Raw genomic sequence first — 24917 nt, 5'->3', positions numbered from 1 at the left:
ATGTCAAGTTTAATGTCTGCTTCACAACTTCTCAAGCAAAATAATCTAATCCTCAGTACTTTGCCAACATCCCCTTTCTCCACCCAACACCACGCATATAATTCTGTCAAGCATGTAGAAATCTCGGGGGCTAAAGCACTCCTCAAGTATTGCTTTTAAGGGATGCGGTCGATTCTACACCTTGTTTCTTGAAGTTGTGTTTCTTTCCCCCCTGTAAAAGTGAATCCAAGATTACAGTGGTACCTCAGGTTAAGAACTTAATTTGTTCCGGAGGTCCGTTCTTAACCTCAAACTGTTCTTAACCTGAAGCACCACTTTAGCTAATGGGGCCTCCCGCTGCTGCCACGCCGCCGGAGGTGTTCTGTTCTCACCCTGAAGCAAAGTTCTTAACCCGAGGTAATATTTCTGGGTTAGCTGAGTCTGTAACCTGAAGCGTATGTAACCTGAAGCATCTGTAACCCGAGGTACCACTGTATAAAGACGGAAAGTGCATAGTAGGGGTGGGAAAGCCTAAGGACGAGGGGCTGAACAAGGCCCTCCAGATGTTTTTGAGACTACAGTTCCCATCACCCCTGACCACTGGTCCTGCTAGCTAGGGATCATGGGAGTTGTAGGCCAAAAACATCTGGAAGGCAGAGGTTGAGGAAGCCTGCTCCAGGTCTTCCAAGCAGTCACTGTGATTCTCCTGAGGCCAGACATCACTGCCCTCGTTTCAATACTGCTTGAAACGCTATTTGTTTGCCTGCGTAGAGGTGTGTGCCGTCTGGCTAGAACGTAGCTTACTGTACAAAAAGGTAAGAATTACATCGGTTACGGCACCAACTTTTGCCTTATGGCCCTCTGTAAGGCTGCCCACACGTAAATAAGGCGCTTGGGCTGAAAGGACATCCCTCCCCTGGAAGGCAGAATTCACAGACACTGACTACGGAAGGTCAACTATTAAAAGACAGGAGCGCAAGAACCTCTATACCTGATCTTTTCCATAAAAGAATGCAGAATCAATGATGTTATCCGAGCGTTCACCAGCGATTAACAGGATGCCCACAAGAACAGCTGGGATGCTGCAATAAACAAAAAAACCCAAGATGAACCACACAGGTCAATAGCTTCTGGCTTCCTATGTATTTTCTCAGTAAAGCGCCTCTGCCAACATACCCCCAGCCAGCTATAATGATAAATCCGACAGGGATCTTTATGGCTTCTCTTCTTTTCAAAAGCAGCAGAGAGAAAGATAAGAAACCTGATAACGAGAAAGTTTGAAACTTGGTTTATTTCTTTTTAAGGAAGCAGCGTTTGCCCCCCCCCGCCCCCCCCAAAGTGGGATGCCTCATCCCCTTATAACCAGCGAAGGTATTAAGAAATAAGGATACACTGTAGGAAACAGGAACATAGGAAGATGCCGCACACAAAGTAGACCACCTCGACAGCTCTGTTGGTAGAGCAGGAGACTCTTAACCTCAGGGCCAGGGGTTCGAGCCCCACAATGGGCAAAAAAAATCCCGCATTGCAGGGGGTTGGACTAGATGACTCTCGCAGTCCCTTCCAACTCTACAATTCTAAGATTCGATGAAAGGCAGACCAAACTAGCAGCAACTCTCTTCAGACAGGAGTCTTCTCATCTCTATCTAGAGATTCAGGAGACTAAGTCCCAGGATGCAAAGCATGTGCTCTTTTACTAATCTAGCACAGACTTCTAACATATGCAACAATCCAGCTGGCAGGCATATGCAGGATAATCCAGACTAGGAAGGAAGCTGTTGTTAGCATAGCGACTAACAGAAACGAGATGCAATCCAGATCAATTTCCAGCTCAGTTACGGACTCAACTAGGTGGTTTGAGGCAAGCCACTTTCCTACTCGACGTCCAATCTGCAACATAAAATTAATACTGGCCCTTCCTTACAGGGATGTTGTGAATATTATGATGATTCTAATGTGTGTGATGTAATTTGCACACTGAAAGCGATATATGAATGCAAAGCATTCTGGGCACCCCAGGACACACTAGGAAAAAACAGACTGACTCGGCTTGGGAGGAAGAAAACGTACAGACCACTATTGCAAAGGCGCTATTAATTAAGAGGGGAAATAACGTATTTTTTGCTCTATAAGACTCACTTTTTCCCTCCTAAAAAGTAAGGGGAAATGTGTGTGTGTCTTATGGAGCGAATGCAGGCTGCGCAGCTATCCCAGAAGCCAGAACAGCAAGAGGGATTGCTGCTTTCGCTGCGCAGCGATCCCTCTTCTTGTTCTGGCTTCTGAGATTCGGAATATTTTTTTTCTTGTTTTCCTCCTCCAAAAACTAGGTGTTATCTTATAGAGCAAAAAAAATGGTAACTTGCAAGATCACCGTAATGCACGTGGAGTTGCGTTATGGATACCCCGTATTACTGCTTTTTAGCTTACCTGTCCACAAAAAAGCACTGTAAAGCGCACTGTACAGGAAGATGAACACAAGGATTTGCAGAGTGATGCTTCTCTCTTTAATAGTGAAATTCCACATTACCATTCCAACACAGGCTACAAACTGAAAGGTAAAAATCAGGTTTATTTTTAATTCACTTTAGGGTTGCCATGCAATGGAAGACATCTCAGAAATTAAAATTCACGTAATTAATGAACTGACTGATTAACAGGCTAATTGTAGCTTTCCCTTTGCCCTGTTACTTTGGGGTGGGAAGGGGAAGAGGTGGAGCGGTTTCTGTTTCCCTTCCCTGGCCTATAATAGAGGTAGTATCAGAAAAGAGCTTTATTTTATTTTAGATTACACAATGCTTGTGCCAGAGAAGACATAATCTTGGAAGAGGCATGCTTGCCCCGTTGTCAGAAGGGGTAATGCATCTAAGACAGGGTGTTGAGTATCCCAGCGGGCCAGTCTTGCCCTGCAAGGCCATTTCCCCCAAATGACATTCATCTGCCCATCAGCTGACATTACTTGCTATGGATGGCAGGACAGGGTTTCGTCCTGCATTGGCTACATGCACTGTTTCTAGCAGACAAGCACAGAAATTTGCACATTCAGCTTGCAATATTGTGAAAGAACCAAGTTTGCATATACAGTGGCACCTTGGTTTATGAACTTAATCCGTTTTGGAAGTCCATTCTTAAGCCAAAGTGTTCTTAAACCAAGGCGCGCTTTCCCATAGCAGCGGGGGACTCAATTTACAAATGGAACACACTCAAGAGGAAGCGAAACATGTTCTTATTCCAAAGCAAAGTTCACAAACCAAAACACCTACTTCCAGGTTTGCAGCGTTCTTAATCTCAAGTTGTTCATAAACTAAGCTGTTCTTAAACCAAGGTAATGCAATGCTTGGGGCAAGGGGAATTTCCCAACCCCTCCTTTTCATTGCAGGTACCTCTGAAAGATTTCCCCAAGTTTCTCTCCCCAGAGTCTCATATTCTACCCAACTCTCAGGGAAAACTTTTGTTGGGGTACGCAGAAAGCTGCAGTGGAGAATTCCCTTTGCAGAAGCAACTGAATGTATTGATTTATCTATCATTGCTTATACTCTTCCATCATGAACACAAAGCAACATGCATGGGATTTCCAGGTTATCTCCTATGAATACATTAGCCAGGCCTGCTTGGTTTCACTAAGACTGCTGTCTGTGGCACACGCCTTCAGAGCTTCAGCAGAAAACAAAACACTTCCTGCTTATTATTACTTTCAAAACCATCCCTTTTACAAGAAATGTTCCATATGTTTATAGTCTACGTTATACTGACCTGAGCAATGAGTAAGTTAGTTGTAAGCATGTGAGGAAGCTGCTTGTATTTTTTACTTAGAAGAATAACACCAAGGGACCAGATCTGAAATACAGAGAGTCAAATTCCAGTTTCTTTACAAAGAAGGGAGCACATCAAATGCATGCATGTGTTTGGTCAAAACCTGTCCCTTGTGAGAGTCAGCATTCCGATTTTTACAAGCGAGTTAATTATCAAGCCCCTTAAAAATGTTCCGTTTGCTTAACAGGTAGAAATCACCACCGACTCCCAACACACTTAGCAACCCTGTCTTGTCCACTGCAGAAAAAACTTTGAATGCAGCTACAGCTAGCCCAATCAAGAGATCAAGTTTTTCCATTTTGGTTTCAAGCACAGAAGACTTCAGTCTGAAACATCAAATACCCTGAAAACAAGGATTCTGTAGATAGAGCTAGGTGTTATGCAGTTTCAATGCAGCTCCCTCTATTTTGCAGCCTTTACGAAAGGTGTCATGGGCTTTGAAGACACTCGAACTCAGGACAAAAGGGAGAAATGTGCTAAGAGGAAGGCACGCTTGGCAAATCCACACTGCCCGGAAACCAATGTCCCCACTGTGGAAGGACGTGTGGATCTGGAATTGGCCTCCACAGTCACTTACGGACTCTTTGCTGAAACCGCGTTCATGGAAGACAATCTTACTCGGCTACAAGTGATCACCAAAGAAGACCTCCTTCCCCCACATGAAAATATTCATGTACAGTTTTCACCCACAGGGTATAAACACATGGGCTGTATTCAACGTAGCACCAAGGTGATTCCTCTCCTGAGGAAGGAGAAATTATTGAACTGGCAGAACTCTCTCTCTCCCCACTGCATGATGTTTCTCCCGACCCTCCTGAGCAAGACTTGGGGAGGGCACAGAAGGAAGTCTAGCAGGAATCCTTGGCACTGGCTTCTGCTGGCACAAGTTAGTTGGGCAGAGGCCATTCCCCCCCCCCCAATACAGACATATATATGAAAATGTAATTTGTGAAACAGTCCTCAGTCTGGAACAGCACAGCACAAGAAGCGCTTGGTGTCTTATTCATAAAACTGGAACATCCATAGATATACACTGGTACCTCGGGTTACATACGCTTCAGGTTACAGACTCCGCTAACCCAGAAATAGTGCTTCAGGTTAAGAACTTTGCTTCAGGATGAGAACAGAAATTGTGCTCCAGCGGCGCAGCAGCAGCAGGAGGCCCCATGAGCTAAAGTGGTGCTTCAAGTTAAGAACAGTTTCAGGTTAAGAACAGACCTCCGGAATGAATTAAGTACTTTACCCGAGGTACGTGTAAATAGGGCTACCTGTAAAAAAACCACATCTGACAGAGTAGGGGGGGGGAGAGGGAAATCTATTAATATGTCTGGTACAGTGGTACCTCGGGTTAAGAACTTAATTCGTTCTGGAGGTCTGTTCTTAACCTGAAGCACCACTTTAGCTAATGGGGCCTCCCGCTGCTGCCATGCCGCTGCCACGCGATTTCTGTTCTCATCCTGAAGCAAAGTTCATAATCAGAGGTACTATTTCTGGGTTAGGGGAGTCTGTAACCTGAAGCGTCTGTACCCTGAAGCATATGTAACCCGAGGTACCACTGTATTCTGAAGCTTCCAGGACAACCGCTTTAGCCCTGTACTGTCTTATACAATTCCAAGACTGTTTGCCATTATCACAAGCTTGTTAACGTTACAGGTAACCTTTTAACAAGGAGGGTTAGAATTTCACATAGCCCAGATTGTCAGCTTCTATTAACCTGCAAGTCTTCCAGCAACTGGCTATGGTAGAAACTGAAAATCCAACACTGTGCATGTTTACTTGGAATTAAACACGCTGTGTTCAATGGCAATTACTTCCAAGTAAGCATGCTTAGGTTTACACTGTCAGGCTAACATGTTTGAACATGCAGGTTTACATGCTTCATTCCTTGCCCCCCCCCCAATGCAGTTTCGAAAATTTAAAACTCACCAAAGAGACAAGGCTGACGATACTAATATCAAAGCTAACGTTTTGGATTGCAGATGCCAGTCTAGTGGGATCCATAGATGGGATGGTCAACAGCCAGGCAGAAACATACATGATGGGGGCAGAGACAAAAGTGCTGATCACCATACCAGACGTTATCTGCAATCAGAAATTAAGGTGACAACAAGGACATATGACTTCAACTGCAGATCAGGAGAGGAATATAAATGGGTGAAAACACAACTTTAATTATGTGTGAGCTTTGTGGATCAACACCATCTGATGCGATTTATAAATGGAAAGTATTCAGCAAGTAAAAGCCCGCAACACCATTTAATAATTAATAATCAAAATCTTAATAATATCAAATTTGTATTCAACCTAAAGGTTTCCAAGGGAAATATGCAATATTAAAATACACAGCTTAGTACAAGAACTAGAAAACAAACAATATACAGTGGAACCTCGATTTCCCAGCGTCTCGGAAGCCGAACACCTGGAAATAATTGCCTCCATTTTTGAACGTGCCTCGGAAGTCGAACGGCTTCCGAGATGCGTTTTTCATTTCCCCCCCACTGACTATGCAGCCAGCCCAGTAATCCTCGGTTTTCGAATGTTTCGGAAGTTGAACGGTCTTCCAGAACGGATTACATTCAGAAACAGAGGTTCCACTGTACAAAACATCAAGAATGGAGAAATTTAGACAATTATAGCATAACCCTCTTGCTTCAACCAAATCCAATGCAATCCAAAATGCATAATCCACAAATGGGTTAAAGATGCATGTATGAAAAGGTTGAAGACCACTGGAGTAATACTTTATTATTTGTTTCATAAAATTTATATACCGATTACTCTTGATTCTAAAAACAGCAACCAATACCCCTTATTGTAAAAAAACCCAACACCTTTACCTTTGCAAAAAGGTAAAACAGTAAAATCGAGAAAAAATCACAACTGTGCTTTAAAATGTACAAGAGTTAAAATACTCAAACAGATTAAAATTATCTCAACTTGTTAAGCATCTGCGCAAGGTTTTCTAAACAAGGATGTTTTTAGCAGGTGCCGAAAATAGTCCAATGAAAGTGCCTGGCTTGATATCAATGGGCAGGGAGTTCCAAAGAACGGTGGAGTTCTTACAAATGTGGAACAGGTATTATGAGGCACCTGTATTAGTGCAAATTCCGCTGATCGGAGTGGTCGAGCGGGCACATGTGGGGAAAGGAAATCTCACAGATAAACTGGTCCAAAGCTGCCAAGGACTTTATATGCTAATAGTAATGCCTTGAACTCATTTTTAAGGCGTTTCAAATATTGATAATTTCAACATCCATGCAGATGCTTTACCTCAATCAAGTGGTATTTAAACTTTGTTAAATAAATAATAATAAAACTTAACCAGTTAAGTGACCCTTGAACGTCTGCAAAAAGCAAGAAGTAGAAATAACCAGTAATGTTTCATTACTATGAACAAAACAGATTACTGTGTATGATCTGACACATAACTAAATGTTCTTGGGCACAGTGAAATCAATAGGCACAAGTGTATATTGCATTATTATTAACAACTGTGGCCCTTAATCTCTGAGCAGGGTTAAGAAGCCAGGAACGCTGGTATAAGAAAAAACTGTTGGGAGTAACTGGACACGAGAAGGTGTTAATTTTCTTCATGAGCATAAAACACCCCATGAATAGGCTAATTGCGGGTGCGGTGTCAGCCAAGCCTGTTGCCATGGTAACAGCCCATTGCCCTGACTCTATCTGTGATTAACGCATGCCTGCTCAGTGCTGTGTCTCTGTAAGTCAGTTAGCTGGTTGTCACTTGTCCAATGTTACGTCTTGAATTTCTGAACTTATATAGAGCAACTGAGATACTTTGTACTTGCGTGTATCTGTAAATATCTGTATCGGGAAAAACCTAGAGGCTGTATCTATATCTATATCCGTATCTACATCCAGAACTGTTTACTGAGCCTTATCTTCTGCAACAGTAACCTATCTAAACCCTTCTCAGCTTCTGTGTGATGACTGGTACTGGGAGCAACCACCACTGTGTGGATATCTCACCTGAGATTCCCAACAAAATCAATTTTTAGGTCTGCCCTAAGTTTACATTTGTTCACTAATTGTTCAGGAGACATACAATTTCAACCTCCATGTTGAACTGAGTTGCAAATATAGCTACACCAGGAGCTGATGGAAAGACACCATACAGAAATGCATAGTTTGATAAACTGGTGTGGTTGACCACACTGTCGCTCTTGTCGAACAGTTCCACCATTTCCCTGCATAGAAGCGGCATCAACAGCCTACAACAAAGAAGGGGAAAAGGAAACACAAATTACCCAGCGCCAATCTTAATATTTTCCAGTCTCAAAATGCAGCCATAAGGAATACTGGAATGAAACAGCAGGAAAGGACAAAGACATCTTTTGAACACACTACTTGCTACAATTCAATGCAAAGTTACACTCTTAACACCCATTGAGACTTAAGTGTCATGCTGGAAGACATATAGGAATTCTGCTTTAAATTTTGCCTGTGTGTTTTAAGTAGTCATGCTTGTGAAAATATTAGTTAATCAGATGATTCATCAGCTGCAGCTGCAGCTTAAGATGTAGATGTTGAGTCACCTACAGAGTGATCTCCTTAATTACAGTTTACGGATGCTTGATGAATTCAATCATTTTGCCACTTCCTCTTTTTCCTCCACTGCTCCAGAAGGTTGGGGGACCTTACACAACCATGTTGGAGGAAGTGCTGGAAGAAGGTTGGCCAAGAAGTCATTCTCCCCACCCTTCCGTCCACAGGATCCCTCTCTACTGGATCAAAAGCTCTCTGTGGATGGAAGGAATCTTTTCATTAGCAGAAGGCAAAGTATAGATACAACCCAATGGGTACAAGAATTCCCCCCCAAACAGCCTAATATGCACCGTATTTTTCGCTCTGTAAGACGCACCAGACCACAAGATGCACTAGTTTTTGGAGGAGGAAAACAAGAAAAAAAATATTCTGAATCCCAGAAGCCAGAACAGCAAGAGGGATCGCTGCGCAGTGAAAGCAGTGATCCCTCTTACTGTTCTGGCTTCTGGGATAGCTGCGCAGCCTGCATTCGCTCCATAAGATGCACACACATTTCCCCTTACTTCTTAGGAGGGAAAAAGTGAGTTTTATAGAGCAAAAAGTACAGTATTCCCAAAATGCTAACAGTTAACAGGAAAAATAAATGTTGGAGACCATTCCTGCACCAATTTCATACTGCTTCTATCCTATGAGAGAAGCTATGCACCCAATACCGAAAGTAACAGAAACACAAATGATTGAGAGGGAATCAAACTTACAGTTTAGCTGTGATGAGAAGAATCAGTGCAACAAATGTACCCTTCGTCAGCTTCTTTATTTGGCCCACCATTGTGAGGCCCAGATAAAAGAGTGCCGAGCCAGAAAACGAGCTGCCAAGTCCATCAAAGAAGTTTTCCAAATATTCAGGAATTTTTTGCTTAAGAATGAAGTTTGAGCCAATTCCTATGAAGACCATGAATACAATTGGGTTCTGCAGCACTCGAAGAAGCCCAAGTCCCACAATCTTGATTTTGCTGTGAGAGAGATTTTGATTGTCTCGCGATTTCTGGATTTCACAGAAGATAAATCCTAAGGGATTTAGCATCATAAGAGATATTGGTGCAACCAGGTAAATGTACTGGAGATACTCTGGATATGTGGTTTGATATAAAGCTTCAACTACAAGAGAGAGAGAGATGGAAAAAGAATTATTGACAAGGATTTTAATGGAAATGTTTACACCCACCCACATCACTCTATTCTTAAATATATGCAGTTTTTGAAAGTCACGTGGGCCCAGATCCAAAGATTTTCATCCAAAATCTACTGTTCATGCAGGAGAGCTCTCTTAGGCAAGCAAGCAAGCAATCATTATATGTGCGTTATATGCATATATATATATGTGTGTGTGTGTGTGTGTGTGTGTGTGTGAGAGAGAGAGAGAGAGAGAGAGAGAGAGAGAGAGAAAGAAAGAAAGAAAGAAAGAAAGAGAAAGAGACAATATGAAGTGGGTGATTTTATCTTGCACAGCAACTTCAAAAAGTTATTTCGACTGCGTGATTAAAGAAATCAGTTGATTTAACTGCTTGACTAAAATTGACACAATTAACCGATTCAAATGTGCATTAGTAAAAATAGTTCTGAAACAAACAAAAAACACAGAGTTTGTTTTTAGGTGCAGGGAAAAAAGTGTTGCAAACATTGAATGGCTTAAAATCTTTCCATACTAGATTGCTCTTCCAGTAAACTGATGCACTACCTTTGCTTAGATCCTGAAGGTTGTATGCAACTAAGTCTAGTGTTAGAAATCCCACAGGCACCAGGTGAGTTTTGCAACTGGCGTGGGTCTAATTGTGACCACATGGAGCTCTCTAGATGCAGATGTCAGATTGGCAACTGCCATATCTATCTGGCTGGCCCCTCCAGCTTTCTGAAGCAGGCAAGCAGAAGAGCTTATTGATTGCATTTCTATCCCTTCCTTTTCTCCAAGAAGTACATGGTTCACACACACACACACACACATACACACACACACACACACACACACCCCGGCTTGGTTGATCCCTACAACGACCCTGTGAGGTAGGTTAAGAGGCTGTGCCTGGCCCAAGGTCACCCAGTGAGCTTCAGGGTTTAGAGGGGATTTGAACTCAGGTCCGAGTCCAGCAGTCTACACTACCCTGGCTTCCTAGAGTACTTCTGCTTACGGGGCAGCTAATATGAATTAAGTAGGTGAATAAATATGGGGAAAGCAAAATGTCACTTAAGAGAAGGATCTGAAATATTTGCCTTGAAGCATGGATTTGTTTTATTCTAGATTGTTTTAATGTGTTGTAAACCACTTTGAGATTCTTTTTCTTTATAATAATAGCCACTTTCACTGGGGGGGATGGCACCTAGACATTCCTTTATGGCGAACGTAACCCTGGTTTAAGGGGGCCATTTGGCAATTAGCTTATATATCTGAGTTTCTAACATTGACTAAGTCCTACTCAGAGCAGACCAACCGAAATTAATGAAGCTAGGTTAGCCATGCACAGTGAACTTCAACAAGTCTATTCTGACTAGGACTAGAATCAGAGTTGGAAGGGACTACGAAGGTCATCCAGTCCAACCTCCTGCAATGCAGGAATATTTTGCCCAACGTGGGGCTTGAAACCATGACCCTCAGTTTAGAGAGTCTACTAGCTTTGGGTACCGCCCTCTGAGCTTTGAAAAACAATCCAGCACTCCCATTAACTTGCTCCCATTAGGTCTGCCCTCATTCCATTGTTGAAACCGCATTAACATTGAGCTACACTCAGGAGAGTAACAACAACAACAACAACAATAACAATTTATTATTTCGCCATCCACTCTGGGCTGTTCCCAACAGAATATTAAAAACATGATAAAACATCAAACATTAAAAGCTTCCCTAAACAGGGCTGCCTTCAGATGTCTTCTAAAAGTCAAATAGTTGTTTATTTCCTTGACATCTGATGGGAGGGCATTCCACAGGGTGGGTGCCACTACCGAGAAGGCCCTCTGCCTGGTTCCCTGCCACCTCACTTCTCGCACTGAGGGAACCGCCAGAAGGCCCTTGGCGCTGGATCTCAGTGTCTGGGCTGAGCAATGGGGGTGGGGACGCTCCTTGAGGTATACTGGGCCGAGGCCGTTTAGGGCTTTACAGGTCAGCACCAACACTTTGAATTGTGCTCAGAAAAGTACTGGGAGCCAATGTAGGTCTTTCAGGACCTGTGTTATATGGTCTTGGCGGCCACTACCAGTCACCAGTATGGCTGCCGCATTCTGGATTAGTTGTCGTTTCCGGGTCACCTTCAAAGCTAGCCCCTTATAGAGCACATTGCAGTAGTCCAAGCGGGAATAAAATACCAAACGTTGGACTGTATCCCTCCCATCGCCATGAACAAATAGTCACAATCTAATAGAATGCTTTCCGGTACAAAATGCAATAACCGCAGAGGCTCCTGCCTCTTGCATGTGTGAATGCTGTCTTTCAGATTTAGGTCCATACAAATCTGGGACACACCAATGAGGCCCTGATCTTTAAATCAGACATCTGAAGCTACTACTAAGCTTTAAGGAAAGGGCCACTTGGCTTCTGTCAACCACATCTTCTTTATGCACCCATCTGTACCTTCAAGAGTGCTACCGGACTGTAAAGAGATCGGCAACTGAAAAGTCCTAGAAATTTTGCTGCCTTAGCTAACTATTCACAACCCTGTTTAATCTACGGGCAGAGTTCAAGCGTTTGCTGCTGGCATATTAACCTGTGACTCTGTTGTGGGTCCTTATCTGCAGGGATTATGTGGCGGCAATAAAAGATCCCAGGCAGTTATTCTGGTGACATTAAGCGCTTGCAGGAAAGAGCTTTGCAGAATGCCTGTTAAAATGCTACAGGTGCTATTCCGAAGCTGGTGCAAGGTTAACTGCAAAACAACAGCAGAAGTAATATAAGAGACAGTATGAAGCACACACCGAGACTGAGATGAAATGTGCACTAGGGAGCCCAGTTACACAGCATGGAGGATGGTGATAGGCTGTGGTATCAGCTGCTATTCAAACACACAAAGAGAAGTGGTAAAGCTTCACCTTGAACCAGTTGAGAGTAAGGGAAGCCTTGGGCTAAATAAATATAGCACTGCATGCAGCCTGGCCCTTTTAAGGTGCCACCTTATAAGCATAAGAGATGAGGAGAAAAGGCCATCTATGGTAACAGAACATCCTTTTGTTGTTGTTGTTTAGTTGTTTAGTCGTATCCGACTCTTCGTGACCCCATGGACCAGAGCACGCCAGGCACTCCTGTCTTCCACGGCCTCCCGCAGTTTGGTCAAACTCATGCTGGTAGCTTCGAGAACACTGTCCAACCATCTCGTCCTCTGCCGTCCCCTTCTCCTTGTGCCCTCCATCTTTCCCAACATCAGGGTCTTTTCCAGGGAGTCTTCTCTTCTCATGAGGTGGCCAAAGTATTGGAGCCTCAGCTTCACAATCTGTCCTTCCAGTGAGCACCCAGGGCTGATTTCCTTAAGAATGGATAGGTTTGATCTTCTTGCAGTCCATGGGACTCTCAAGAGTCTCCTCCAGCACCATAATTCAAAAGCATCAATTCTTTGGCGACCAGCCTTCTTTATGGTCCAGCTCTCACTTCCATACATCACTACTGGGAAAACCATAGCTTTAACTATACGGACCTTTGTTGGCAAGGTGATGTCTCTAGCAAGCCACATTATGCCATGAAGATGACAAGCGTTGGCCCAGAAACCCTCGCTGCTTTTGTACAAAGGTCCTTCAGGAATACATGAGGATGAAAGAATTGACAGAAAGCAAAATGCACCCCCCCTAGCTAAAACCTAAATAACATTTTTTACGGTATCACTGAACTGCAACTGAATACTCAATATAGCTCACAAAATATTTAAAGGAAACAATGCAAACATATTAAAACTGTACTTGGGGGGGGGGGTGTCAAAAATTCCTGGAAGCAACAACAGATCCGCAGCATGCCTCCCCAAGCAGGAAGTAATTTACACAAATGTGACACTACCACAGAGAAGGCGATAACATAAACGCCAAGGCCACCCCCTCGAGCTGCCACTGTTTTATATGAGAGAGGGCATTTCTATAGGCGAGTCCTATAGAGATATAAAGATTGTGCTTGAAAACTATCCAGCAGTCCATGAAGTTTTTCTAGCTATCACAACAGTTTACCATCTACATTTTACACTCCTGTATAGAGAAAAGAAGGCGTATGCAAATTAAAATCATTTGCATGCATGTGCTTAATTAGTTGCAAGGTGGTATTTTGAGTGCAAAAGTCAAGTTGCCACTTAATTTAGATTTGGGGTGAATGCCCTGATACAGTCAAATGCAAAGAGGAAGGAAGGAGAAGCAGCAATGGCAAAGCAGAGACTTGGTGTCTTTGTGAGAGCCAGTGTGGTGTAGTGGTTAAGAGCGGTGGACTCATAATCTGGTGAACCGGGTTTGATTCCCCGCTCCTCCACATGCAACTGCTGGGTGACCTTGGGCTAGTCACACTTCTCTAAAGTCTCTCAGCCCCACTCACCTCACAGAGTGTTTGTTGTGGGGGAGAAAGGGAAACGGAGATTGTTAGCTGCTTTGAGACTTCTTAGGGTAGTGATAAAGCGGGATATCAAATCCAAATCCAAACTCTTATCCCTCTTTGCAAACACAGGGAGAAAATCCCAGGTGCTCCCCCTATTTCATAGAAGAAATCCAGAAAAGGAAGCCACAGGGATTCAAACCGCACTTATGTTCGTAGCAACAGGTTTCATATCTTACAAGTCGTCTGCATATTCTCAAACTTGACACAAACAACTTCACTGGGAATTTTTGGAGAAGAGGTCAGGCCCTATATTCAAAAAACGAAAAACCGCACCTGTCTTGAAAAAACTCCTAGCTGTATTGGATTTCTAAAATACTCAAAAATCAATTTTCCTCCCTCAGAAAGTCCCATGTTCCATTTTGTTTACAATTTATCCACTCAGAGTAATTAGAATTACTCATGGTATGTGGTGCTTAAAGGACACCTAACTAATGTTTAACTATGACCTGTTAAGTCCCTTTTAATGATGGGAGTCAAAAACCACGGGATTTGCAGAGCCAATGTTTTCTGCCGCATTGCGCCATTCAAGGACTCTCAGCTTACCTCTCCCAGCTAAGAAGCATGATCTCTTAAAACAGATTAGCTGTTATATGCTCTTAAATCAGGGTGGGGCAGAGAGAGAACATGAGAAACGGTCCTAAAACATTTTGCCCCCTGCATGAACCACTTGAAAATTGTAGAGGGGTAATAGCAGAGCGGGACGCGGGTGGCGCTGTGGGTAAAAGCCTCAGCGCCTAGGGCTTGCCGATCGAAAGGTCGGCGGTTCGAATCCCCGCGGCGGGGTGCGCTCCCGTTGCTCGGTCCCAGCGCCTGCCAACCTAGCAGTTCGAAAGCACCTCCGGGTGCAAGTAGATAAATAGGGACCGCTTTCTAGCGGGAAGGTAAACGGCGTTTCCGTGTGCGGCTCTGGCTTGCCAGAGCAGCGATGTCACGCTGGCCACGTGACCCGGAAGTGTCTCCGGACAGCGCTGGCCCCTGGCCTCTTAAGTGAGATGGGCGCACAACCCCAGAGTCTGTCAAGACTGGCCCGTACGGGCAGGGGTACCTTTACCTTTTAATAGCAGAGCACAGAATGAGCTGCTTTTCTTCTTCAACACTGCCTTTGTCAAAACCAGCACCGTGTTATGAGGGACAGAGGGGGCTCGTTCTCAGCTGCCAGAGAAAATAAGAACAGAGCCACACAGATTCTTGAGTGTTCCATCAGTGCTCCAGAGATCAGCCGAGTGGAGCATGTGGACCACTGCTTGATGGTCTCTGTCTCAGAATACAGAGGAACTGTGATGTTGGCATTTGTCAGTTTCGAGAAACAATGGATTGCATTTCCAGGAGTTAAGTCAAACTGCTGCACCAGCAGCAACAAAGTGACCTCCCCAGGGTGCAAGCCTGGGCAGTGAGTAAGGCGGTCTTGGGCTGGCTAGATGACAAGGCCTTGCCAATGTGGTCCAAAGGAAAGCAGAGCAATGTGTTTGGCACCAGTGTGGTTTTAGGAGTTGCTGGAAGGAGCCAACCAACTGCCTTAGGAGCTCCATTTTGAATTTGTGTAGGGTTTCCTCCGTAGTCTTTTCTTGTCCCAAAGATATTCCACAAGGCAGCGGAATACCAGCCATCTAAATCAAGATAGTCTTAGAAAGATTGGTCAATGTTAAGAAGAAAACTCACTACAGTGGTATCTCTGGTTGTGAACAGGATCCGTTCCGGAGGCCCGTTCGCAACATGAAAAGCCCACAACCTGAAGTGTCGTATCTGCGCAGGTGCGTGGCGCAATTTGGCACTTATGCGCATGCACAAGCGGCAAAACCTGGAAGTAACCCTTTCCGGTATTTCCAGGTCGCCGCGGGACGCAACCTGAAAAAACATTAACATGAAGTAAAAGTAACATGAGGTATGACTGTAGTCTCTTCTGAAGTGTATGCAACACACACACACACACACACACACACACACACACACACACTGAACTAAACTCAAGGCTGCAGACTACAATTCTGCACATATGCAGAAACGCCACTGCATGCAGAATTCTATTGAACTCAGCTTTTAAGTATAAAGCTTCAATCCCATGGGGAAAAAACCACTCTCTCTCCCCATCACTAGCAGGTGCAGGAACAAATTAGGCATACTGACTTCATACTGATTTCTAAAATTCCCTATCATTCTGTCTCATTGATGACCACTCTGCTGAAGTGATTTAATCACATTCACTTAAACCTAAGCACTAATGGCAACTAATCCAACTAGCCGAAGGGGAAAACAAACAAACAAAATCCAGAAACAAAAGAATGAATTGGAATTAACTTCAAGCTTCTTTGATCAAAACAGTCAAGGCTCCACACATCCTGGGTCAATCCACTTTGCAAGCTTTGTTTCTGTTCTGCTTTCTTAAAGCAGAACACAGCTGGTAAGATCTGGGCACAAGCAGAAACATTCACCTGCTCACTAAGCCAAAAGCCTCTCAAACTACAGTTTTATACGCAGGCATGCTGCTGAAATTGCATCAAAGTCAACAGGGATCAATCAATTTAACTGTGTCAAGGCCATTCACAAAAAGCAGTCATCATCTGAACTGGCTCCAAGACAGCCTCTTTCTCCTGGATCAACTGAATATTGCCAACAATACTAAAAGTCCAATCCTGAGTGATACCCTAACAAGGGTTTTCAGTGAGGCATAATGACTTCTCCAACAGTATACAGCACTATAGGCGCATGCATGAGTTGTATCCAAAGGTGCGCAGGAATTTTTGCTGATGGAAATATTTGCTTTACTTGATCTAGAATATTGCACAACGAAAATGAAACCACATCCCAATATATTAATCCACTTGTACAGCAAGTTGTACAGGCTGGGCAACTTCCTGCCCAACCAAAAGCATGAGAACAGTTATAGGACCTTCCGATTATATCACCGGATAAGCCTTTGTGTACATGTTTGCAGAACAGTGCCAATGGCCACTTTTCCAACCCTTGCTTGTGGTTTTCTTTTTCTTTTTTGGGGGACATCCAACCAATTCTCTGTGACAGGGAGCCAAACATTCTCAATCTTTGTATGTGAAGACCTTAGATGCAAGCAAGCATCACAGCTAGTTAAAGTAACTGCTGGGTACAAAATAATTGCCTGAACTAAATTACTAAAGGGTGATCTTGGATACAGATTATAAAAGAAAGAACTCTTCCCATTTTAGCCATATTAACATAGATTTGGATGGAACACTGCTTGTGGAAGAGGACAGACGGCTGTTTCAGCTTCCCTTCTTTCTGCAGACCACTGTGCCACCTAAAAACATGCAGTATGAGGGTCCTCTGGAATGGCGTGGGAGGCTGCAGGGGGGGGGGGGAAATCACCAAAAAAGACTTCTCTTTCTATTAGCTGAAGCTTCCAGAGAATGCAAACTTTTTCCATGAATGGAGGGAGTTCTCCTAGTCATTCCCACTGGGAATGTTTAGTCTGTCAACCTACTGGTGTACATTATTGCCAATCACCCCAGAAAATCAACACAAGAACTGGAAAAATAATAAGTATTCAACGGGATCAATTTTTAGTGGTAAAGAAATGAAAAAGTTCTAGTGCTGCCAAGAGCACCTTACACTGAAAACATGCCTTCTCACTGAACAATTCTGGGTGAAACTGACAGACAACAACAACTACTGGGGTAGTACATGGCTTTGCTTAGTAGAGTGGCTGGGTAACTAAGCCAGATGGGTGGGGTATAAATAACAAAATTATAATTATTATTATCTCATCGGTTCTGCTTCATGCGACTCATAGTGCAACAGAATGTGCTCTTTCTCCAATTCAAAAGCACAAATTAGCAGCTGTAACAACAGTGCACGCACTGTGTACATCATCAATGCAAACAAGTCACTATGCATTCCTAAGGCACAAAGTGTTATGAAACAATCTCATTACAAACAAAAAAATACGTAAATTTGTTTCTTACCTATAGGATAGCCCAGTGCAAAGTCATTGCTCTGAGTAGCAAAAATAGGAAACAGTCCAGCTCTGCTAAACCGCCTCTCAGGAGTAGCTATCAACAGTGTTAAAATGCAGACCAAGAAGAACACTGATGCTTTGGCAACAAGGATGCTGTATAAGAAGGACCAATTCACATTGGAAAAATTCAGTACAACCATGTTTTTGAACAATAAAGCTGGGAGTGCAAAACAGGAGACAAAGTTTCCAAGTCCTTTGGCCTGAGTTGATGTGATTATGTTAACTCTTCCAGCTATATATCCACAAAGGATTATGCCAAAGCATTGTAACAAGGCTGGAAAAAGCTTACTTATTGACATAGAAGGAGAATTGCTGGTGAAGTTCAGCTGGTACCCAAATCTGCCTGAAAGCATATTGGACATATTGGCTGAAGAAGAGAGATTCTTTGTGCTGACATACGTGTAAATATCCATATTCATTCAGCGCTTCTGAAAACGTAGCATGTGGATTCTGATCTGTAAAACAAGGAAGGCAGCATCCGTTATTGTATTGCAGTGAGATTGAGAAAGCCCCTCACATCGCAGTAAAATGGAACGAAAACAGGAACCCTAAAAGGGAACTGGAAGTAGGAGTCAGGGCCAATAGGGAGCCGAAATAAATATTATTCCGTTGAAAGAAAAGATAAGATAGCACATCTAAAGAACTGTTATCCTTAAGCAAGATAACACAATTTCTCCATAAAAAACACACATTTGTCTAGATTTTATTTATTTTAAAATACCAAAACATGATTTTCAGAAGTTTATTTTTTCTTCTGTTTTCCTATAATCAAACTATTTCAGCAAGTTTTATGATTTCAATCATTTCTAGATTTGATGTCAGGTCACTGAAGCATGCCATACTGAAGAATCAAAATCGGTGGGTTCAGGGAGAAGGACTCTGGACTTCATCAGCAGCAGAAGCCACAATACAATCATTTGTCATGCACTCAGTGTAGAGATAAGACCGTTTATCACATAATAAAGGGAACATTGTACATGTTCAGCCACACATGCATCTCCAGGGCAAACAAGAAGATGCACTGGTCATCCAGTTCCAATGGAGTCGCAGTATCAGCAAGATCTTCCCTCACAGAAAATGCAGGAAACTTGCCATTCCCATGATGCACCTGGCTGGCTAGCTGCTATTATAAGCTGCTGCAGATGGGCAAATTGTGCTTCTCTCAGCCAAACTGCCATGTCACTGTTGTATGGGCAGTTCATTATACAGTGGCTTGTTGGTGATCAAGAGGAGCAAATTAATATCACAGAGGCCACAGAATGTTGAGGGTCAGGATTACCCTCCAAGATAAAAAGGGTGAAGAGAGAGAAGAGGCCTGCTTGAGCCCCACAGGTCTGGATGGCACCAAGAACAAGAGTGTTCTTGTTAGTGCGTTAGGATGCCGTGCAACCGTTGTTGTTGTTGGTTGTTGTTACAGGCCGCCACTTGGTAGAATGCCTATGAGTCTGAAGACAAAACACAGCCCACTTAAATTAAGATAGTGGTGTCTATATATTTAGGGCACTCCTTGCATACATACATAAGGTTGTACAGTGGTACCTCGGGTTACATACGCTTCAGGTTACAGACTCCGCTAACCCAGAAATAGTACCTCGGTTTAAGAACTTTGCCTCAGGATGAGAAGGAATCGTGCAGTGGTGGCAGCGGAAGGCCCCATTAGGTAAAGTGGTACCTCAGGTTAAGAACAGTTTCAGGTTAAGAACAGACCTCTGGAACGAATTAAGTACTGTACTTAACCCGAGGTACCACTGTATATAAGGTTGTTACCTCAAGTTGAGAACTTTGCCCCAGGATGAGAACAGAAATTGTGTGCCGGCGGTGCAGCAGCAGCAGCAAGAGGCCCCATTAGCGAAAGCACACCTCTAGTTAAGAATGGATCTCCAGAACAAATTAAGTTCGTAACTAGAGGTACCACTGTATTTCTATTGTTTTACTTAATCTTGGGGGGGGGGGCAGCTGTCCCCCTTTGGCTAAACCATGTCAGCATTGTAGGTTGGAATCTTGAAGAGCACTCCTCTTAAGAGGTGTGGCTGCACCCCAAAATGTTGTAGCTGGTTCAGTTTGTATTCCCTATACAGTATAGGTGAATACAGTTGTACCTTGGTTTTTGAACAGCTTAGTTCTCAAACTTTTTGGCTGCTGAATGCCACAAACCCGGAAGTGACTGCTCTGGTTTGCGAACTATTTTTGGAAACTGAATGTCCGACGGGGCTTCCACGGCTTCTGATTGGCTGCAGGAGCCAATCAAGAAGCCGCGCTTTGGCTTCTGAACGTTTTGGAAGTCAAACGGACTTCCGGAATGGATTCCATTCGACTTCCAAGGTACGACTGTACTCAGGAATATGCAGATCAACTGTGCTTTGGAAGGATTCATGATTATGGGCAAAGCAGATTCTTGTGTAAACTGTGTAGGTCTGTCTGTATTTAGTTTCCATTGTGAAGAAAACTGTGGTTTTATTTGCATATTCACAAATAGTAATATTTGGGGGGGGGCTGATTGTTACAGAAAGGTGATCATTCCTTTCTCATTCATATTTAAGATGTCTGTTAGGCCTTAATTTGGGTAACTTTGTTCAAATATCAAACTGAAACAAGATGCCCTAAAATGTTATCGTAAGCCAAGTGTACGAAATGTCAAAGAGGACAATGTTTCTACAACAAAAGAATCTTTGTAGATAAATTTATCTGCTATTTAATGGAAAATATACTGATTGAATGTAGCTTTTTCCAACCAAGCTGAAGTAAAATCTCTGTAGGAGGAAGCTAGCTGCATAATTTTACCCTTTTGTTACCCTACTCAAGAGAGATTTTTTAAAGGCATAAATCAGGGGTCAGCAAACTTTTTTTCAGCAGGGGGCCAAGTCCACTGTCCCTCAGACCTTGTAGGGGGCCGGACTATATTTTTTTTTGGGGGGGGTGAACGAATTCCTATGCCTCACAAATAACTCAGAGATACATTTTAAATAAAAGGACACATTCTACTCATGTAAAAATACGCTGATTCCCAGACTGTCCGTGGGCCGGATTTAGAAAGTGATTGGGCCGGATCCTGCCCCCAGGCCTTAGTTTACTTACCCATGGCATAAATTGTAGACTTCTTGCAAACCAAGCAAAACCTTCTACAAAATCACCTCATATTTTAAATCTGGGGATCAAACAATCATACCCTGACACAAGACAGATAAAAAAGTGCTATTGTGAAGGTATTTTAATGTTTGAGATGGTTAATAAAGCGGGGGGGGGGGCACAACAGCAGTCGTCATAGGACCTCCCTCAAATTAAGCAATCTCAAATTTTATTAACTCAAAACTCTTAACAGTTCTTTGCCCATCATTGTTTCTCTGAAAGCATCCAAGACACATGACAATACAAAAACACTTATTTCTTTAAAAAACTTCAGATAAACAACAAGAGAATAGAAAACATCTACAAAGCCTAACAATCATAAAAATATTATTCTCCCCAGATGGTAACAACCATCTTTAGACCCCTGGCTTGTATACAAATAGCATAGTCAAATGTTACAGAAGTCACACCTTTCACATAAAATTGTGTATTATCATATGAATTAAATTTCCTGCTTGGCAGGGGGTTGGACTCGATGGCCCTTGTGGTCTCTTCCAACTCTATGATTCTATGATTCTAAGCTCTCAGATAGGCTCCTAACATTTGCACCCCAGATGTGAAGGGTTAACATTAATCTCTTTTACAAATAGGAGGCCTGAGTAAACATCAGGTTTCCTTACTAATTCTGCTGACAAAGCAAAGGTCTGACCTGTCCATTTTCATTCATTATGCCCTTATGAATCTAAGGTCCCAGTCGTCACTTAAGTCTTGCCAAAGGACAGGTGTGGAAGCAGACTGCTGCCAAGTTCTCCTACTGAATCTGCTTTCCTCCATGGTTGGTAAATATGGGGCAAGCCTCTCAGAGTCATGTTTTGTCCAAGGGACTGCTGGCCAGCAAGGTCAAATACAGTATACAAAGAATGCTACTGCCTATCTTTTTATTTCATTGTGGTGTCGTCTTTTTTTAGCAGGAGGGAGGAAGACAGCTTTAACCTTCATGAAACAGCAGTCAGGGAGAAAACCTAAGAGCACAGCATAATGTAACTTCACCCCACCCCACCTCGGTTACCTAAGGTAAAGGTACCCCTGACCGTTAGGTCCAGTCACGGACGACTCTGGGGTTGCGTGTTCATCTCGCTCTATAGGCCAAGGGAGCCGGCGTTTGTCCGCAGACAGTTTCCGGGTCATGTGGCCATCATGACTAAGCCACTTCTGGCAAGCCAGAGCAACGCACAGAAACACCGTTTACCTTCCCACCGCAGTGGTACCTATTTATCTACTTGCACTTTGACATGCTTTTGAACTGCTAGGTGGGCAGGAGCTGGGACCGAACAATAGGAGCTCACCCCATCGCGGGGATTTGAACTGCCGACCTTCTGATCGGCAAGCCCTAGGGCTCTGTGGTTTAGACCACAGCAAAAATAGGACCACAGTAAGTCATCAGTGCCAAAAGGCCTAGTTGGTCAGACTACGACCAAATTCATATCCTCAATTGGCCATAAAAAAAAAAACCAGAGTGTTCAGTCAGTCACACTCTCTTAGACTATTCTGCTTTACAAACCTAGCACAAGGATGATGATGATGATGTAATAATAATAATAATAATAATAATAATAATAATAATAATAATAATGGATGGGACTGAATTACAGATTTTTTTATATATAAAACACAAGGTGATCCATATTCTAAGCCAGCCAGCCGCCTCAGTGCCTCTGCCCCCAAATAAACATAATGATTCCATTCCAGTAAAGATAATGGTTAAATTCCTATTTCTACTTTGCCACTCGAGAAAATAGGCTGAACTGAACTGGGCTGACAAAAACAACCATCCTAAAGAGATTTGCCAGTTCTATGCACTGTATCCAAACAGTGCCAATGGACCAGATGGTGATATGCTGCGATATTCACAAACAGCCCTGTTTATGATCAAGCATGCAAGTCTCACTGAAATCATGCCACATTAATAAATAAAATAAAACAAAACACCACCTAAATATCTGAAGTATAATATCACAATGCTATCAATATTATTTATAGGGCTGCTGCCTAGTTAAGAAAGAATGGTTGATTGATTATATGAACTTTAATTGGCTGCCCAATTAAATCCCGATATGCAATCAAAGGAGGGTTCTAAAGAAAAATATGCTTGCTTCATTTTTAGATGAGGCACACATGCACCACTTCAAGCATATTGCCTCACATATAGGAAGGAATGCTTGTCAAGGTGGTATATTGTTATACATGGTTTATGTAGCATCAAAAGCAGTCAAACATTTTAAAGTCTAAGACACTACCCTAAGACCAAGTAACTGCAACTGCAGTTGCAGTTTGGAAGAAGAACATAACAAAATATTTTACTGCACGTTAACACCACAGTTATGACTAAATGCTTCAATTACACCTCCAAAGTGGTGAAAAACACCTACTCAACCTACCAAAAAATCATCTGCTGATTTAAATAAGAACAGGATGCACCTAACTTTCTGTCGACTTTAAGAAAACTCATTTCCCCCATCAATCTGTAAAAGGGGGAACCGATATTCACCATCACCTTATGGAACCAGATACCCAGCTGTTCTCTTCTTGCAAAAAAAGAAAAAGAAACACCTCTTCGATTGGTTTCAAATGCAGTTAGGGCGATTTAAAGAGAAACCACACAAATGCCTTGTAAATTGTCCCCCACCGCCCACGACTTGGCTTATCCGGTTTGCAACGCGCGAAAAGGCGGTCCGAGATGCAAACCGCTGCCGGGCTGCGATGACTTGATTTAAAGGGAAAGGGTCGCCGCCAATCCGCCCGCGGCAAACGCCTTGCACCCACCCCGAAAGACGCGCCGCAGCCAATGGGATCCTGTTTACCAGAGAGGGCGATTTGCTGGTGGAGAGTTTGAGCCAGACGCGGCGGCCCTCGCGCGCCGGCGGACGAACCCGAAGGGGAGACCCCTCAACGCAGACGCAATACGCGCACGAAACCACATGGCAACCTGAACCAGAGGGCAGGAGTCGCCCCGCAACTGCACCGACCCCAATGAAAGCCGTACACACAGAACACGTCCCAGAAACCCCGTAAATGCAAAGTCACCTGGCAAATGCAAAGTCATACAGTCCCAAGTCTTTGCGCGCTGGCCCTTTTGGGGTGGTTTCACTTTGGGACGGCCCCGCTGGGTAATAATAATGATATTATTATTATTATTATTATTATTATTATTATTATTATTATTATTATTATTATGGTCCTAAGTGTTCGCAGGGGGCTCTGCTTCCAGCCTCCCCTCCCCCAGCTCTCTCAGTCTCCCACTGCCCTCGTAGCAGTGGCTGCCGTCCAAGGTGAACCTGGCGCGGCATGTGGAAAGGCGAGCGGGGTCTCCCTGTTGCTGTTTGGGAGCAGAGTCAAGGCGCGGGGGTTATGGAAGGAGAAAGAAGGAAGGGGGTCCCCTTTCCCTCGTTTACCTGCCCTCGCCCTACGGCGGCTGCAGCAGCAACAACGGCAGGCAAAGCAAAGCGGGCATCTCCGGCCCACGGCGCCGTTGTCGGCTGGGCGCCCGGGAGCAGCGCGCGTGGGACGGAGCCGGCGGCGCGTGAGCTCAGCGCAGAGGCGGACCTGCCCGCCAAAACCCGCCCCGCCGCGTACGAGGCGCAAAAGGCTGTTTTTAAGATGGCGGCGGCGGCTGCTGCTGTGTTTTTTGTTGTGCTGCTGCTGCTGCTGCAGTAAAAAGCAAACCAGAGGCCTTGGAGATTCGCGCCGCGCAGCAGCCGCTCGCTCGCCTCCAGGGAACCTGGCGTCTTTCCCCAAGAGCTCTCTGGTTTAGTTGGCCAAATGAAGGTGTGTTTTTTTTCTACGGAAGGAGCCGCCTTGGGGTGCACGCGCTTTTATCTGAGGGGGGGGGGGAAGTCCCGTTTTCTTTAGGTAACCCGCTTCTTGGGTAACACCCGCAACCTCACGGCAGCACAGGGTTGTCGG

General features: G+C 43.8%; 1 protein-coding gene across 4 annotated transcripts in view; it reads right to left on the bottom strand.

Moving 5' to 3' along the window:
• Nucleotides 1–24581, bottom strand: part of GPR155 (G protein-coupled receptor 155) — a 36688-nt gene extending 12107 nt beyond the window's left edge. For 2 of the 4 annotated variants that reach the window (XM_053359123.1, XM_053359150.1), the window contains exons 1-9: nt 24407–24580; nt 17836–18343; nt 9054–9453; nt 7856–8021; nt 5716–5871; nt 3730–3813; nt 2407–2527; nt 1156–1240; nt 971–1061 (exon numbers count right to left, since the gene is read on the bottom strand). In XM_053359123.1, the coding sequence (XP_053215098.1) occupies nt 971–1061; nt 1156–1240; nt 2407–2527; nt 3730–3813; nt 5716–5871; nt 7856–8021; nt 9054–9453; nt 17836–18307 (1575 nt within the window). In that variant the 5' untranslated portion in view covers nt 18308–18343; nt 24407–24580. Of the gene's footprint in view, nt 1–970; nt 1062–1155; nt 1241–2406; nt 2528–3729; nt 3814–5715; nt 5872–7855; nt 8022–9053; nt 9454–17835; nt 18344–23508; nt 23687–24406 lie in introns of those variants that run through there. The other 2 variants (XM_053359141.1, XM_053359132.1) reach the window with 2 other exon arrangements.
• Between the last annotated feature and the right edge of the window lie 336 nt (nt 24582–24917).

The sequence above is a fragment of the Podarcis raffonei genome, chromosome 1, assembly GCF_027172205.1.
Source record: "Podarcis raffonei isolate rPodRaf1 chromosome 1, rPodRaf1.pri, whole genome shotgun sequence".
NCBI classification, from domain to species: Eukaryota; Metazoa; Chordata; class Lepidosauria; order Squamata; family Lacertidae; genus Podarcis; species Podarcis raffonei.
Note: the sequence above shows the minus strand (reverse complement) of the source record. Positions and strands in the feature narration are given on the sequence as shown.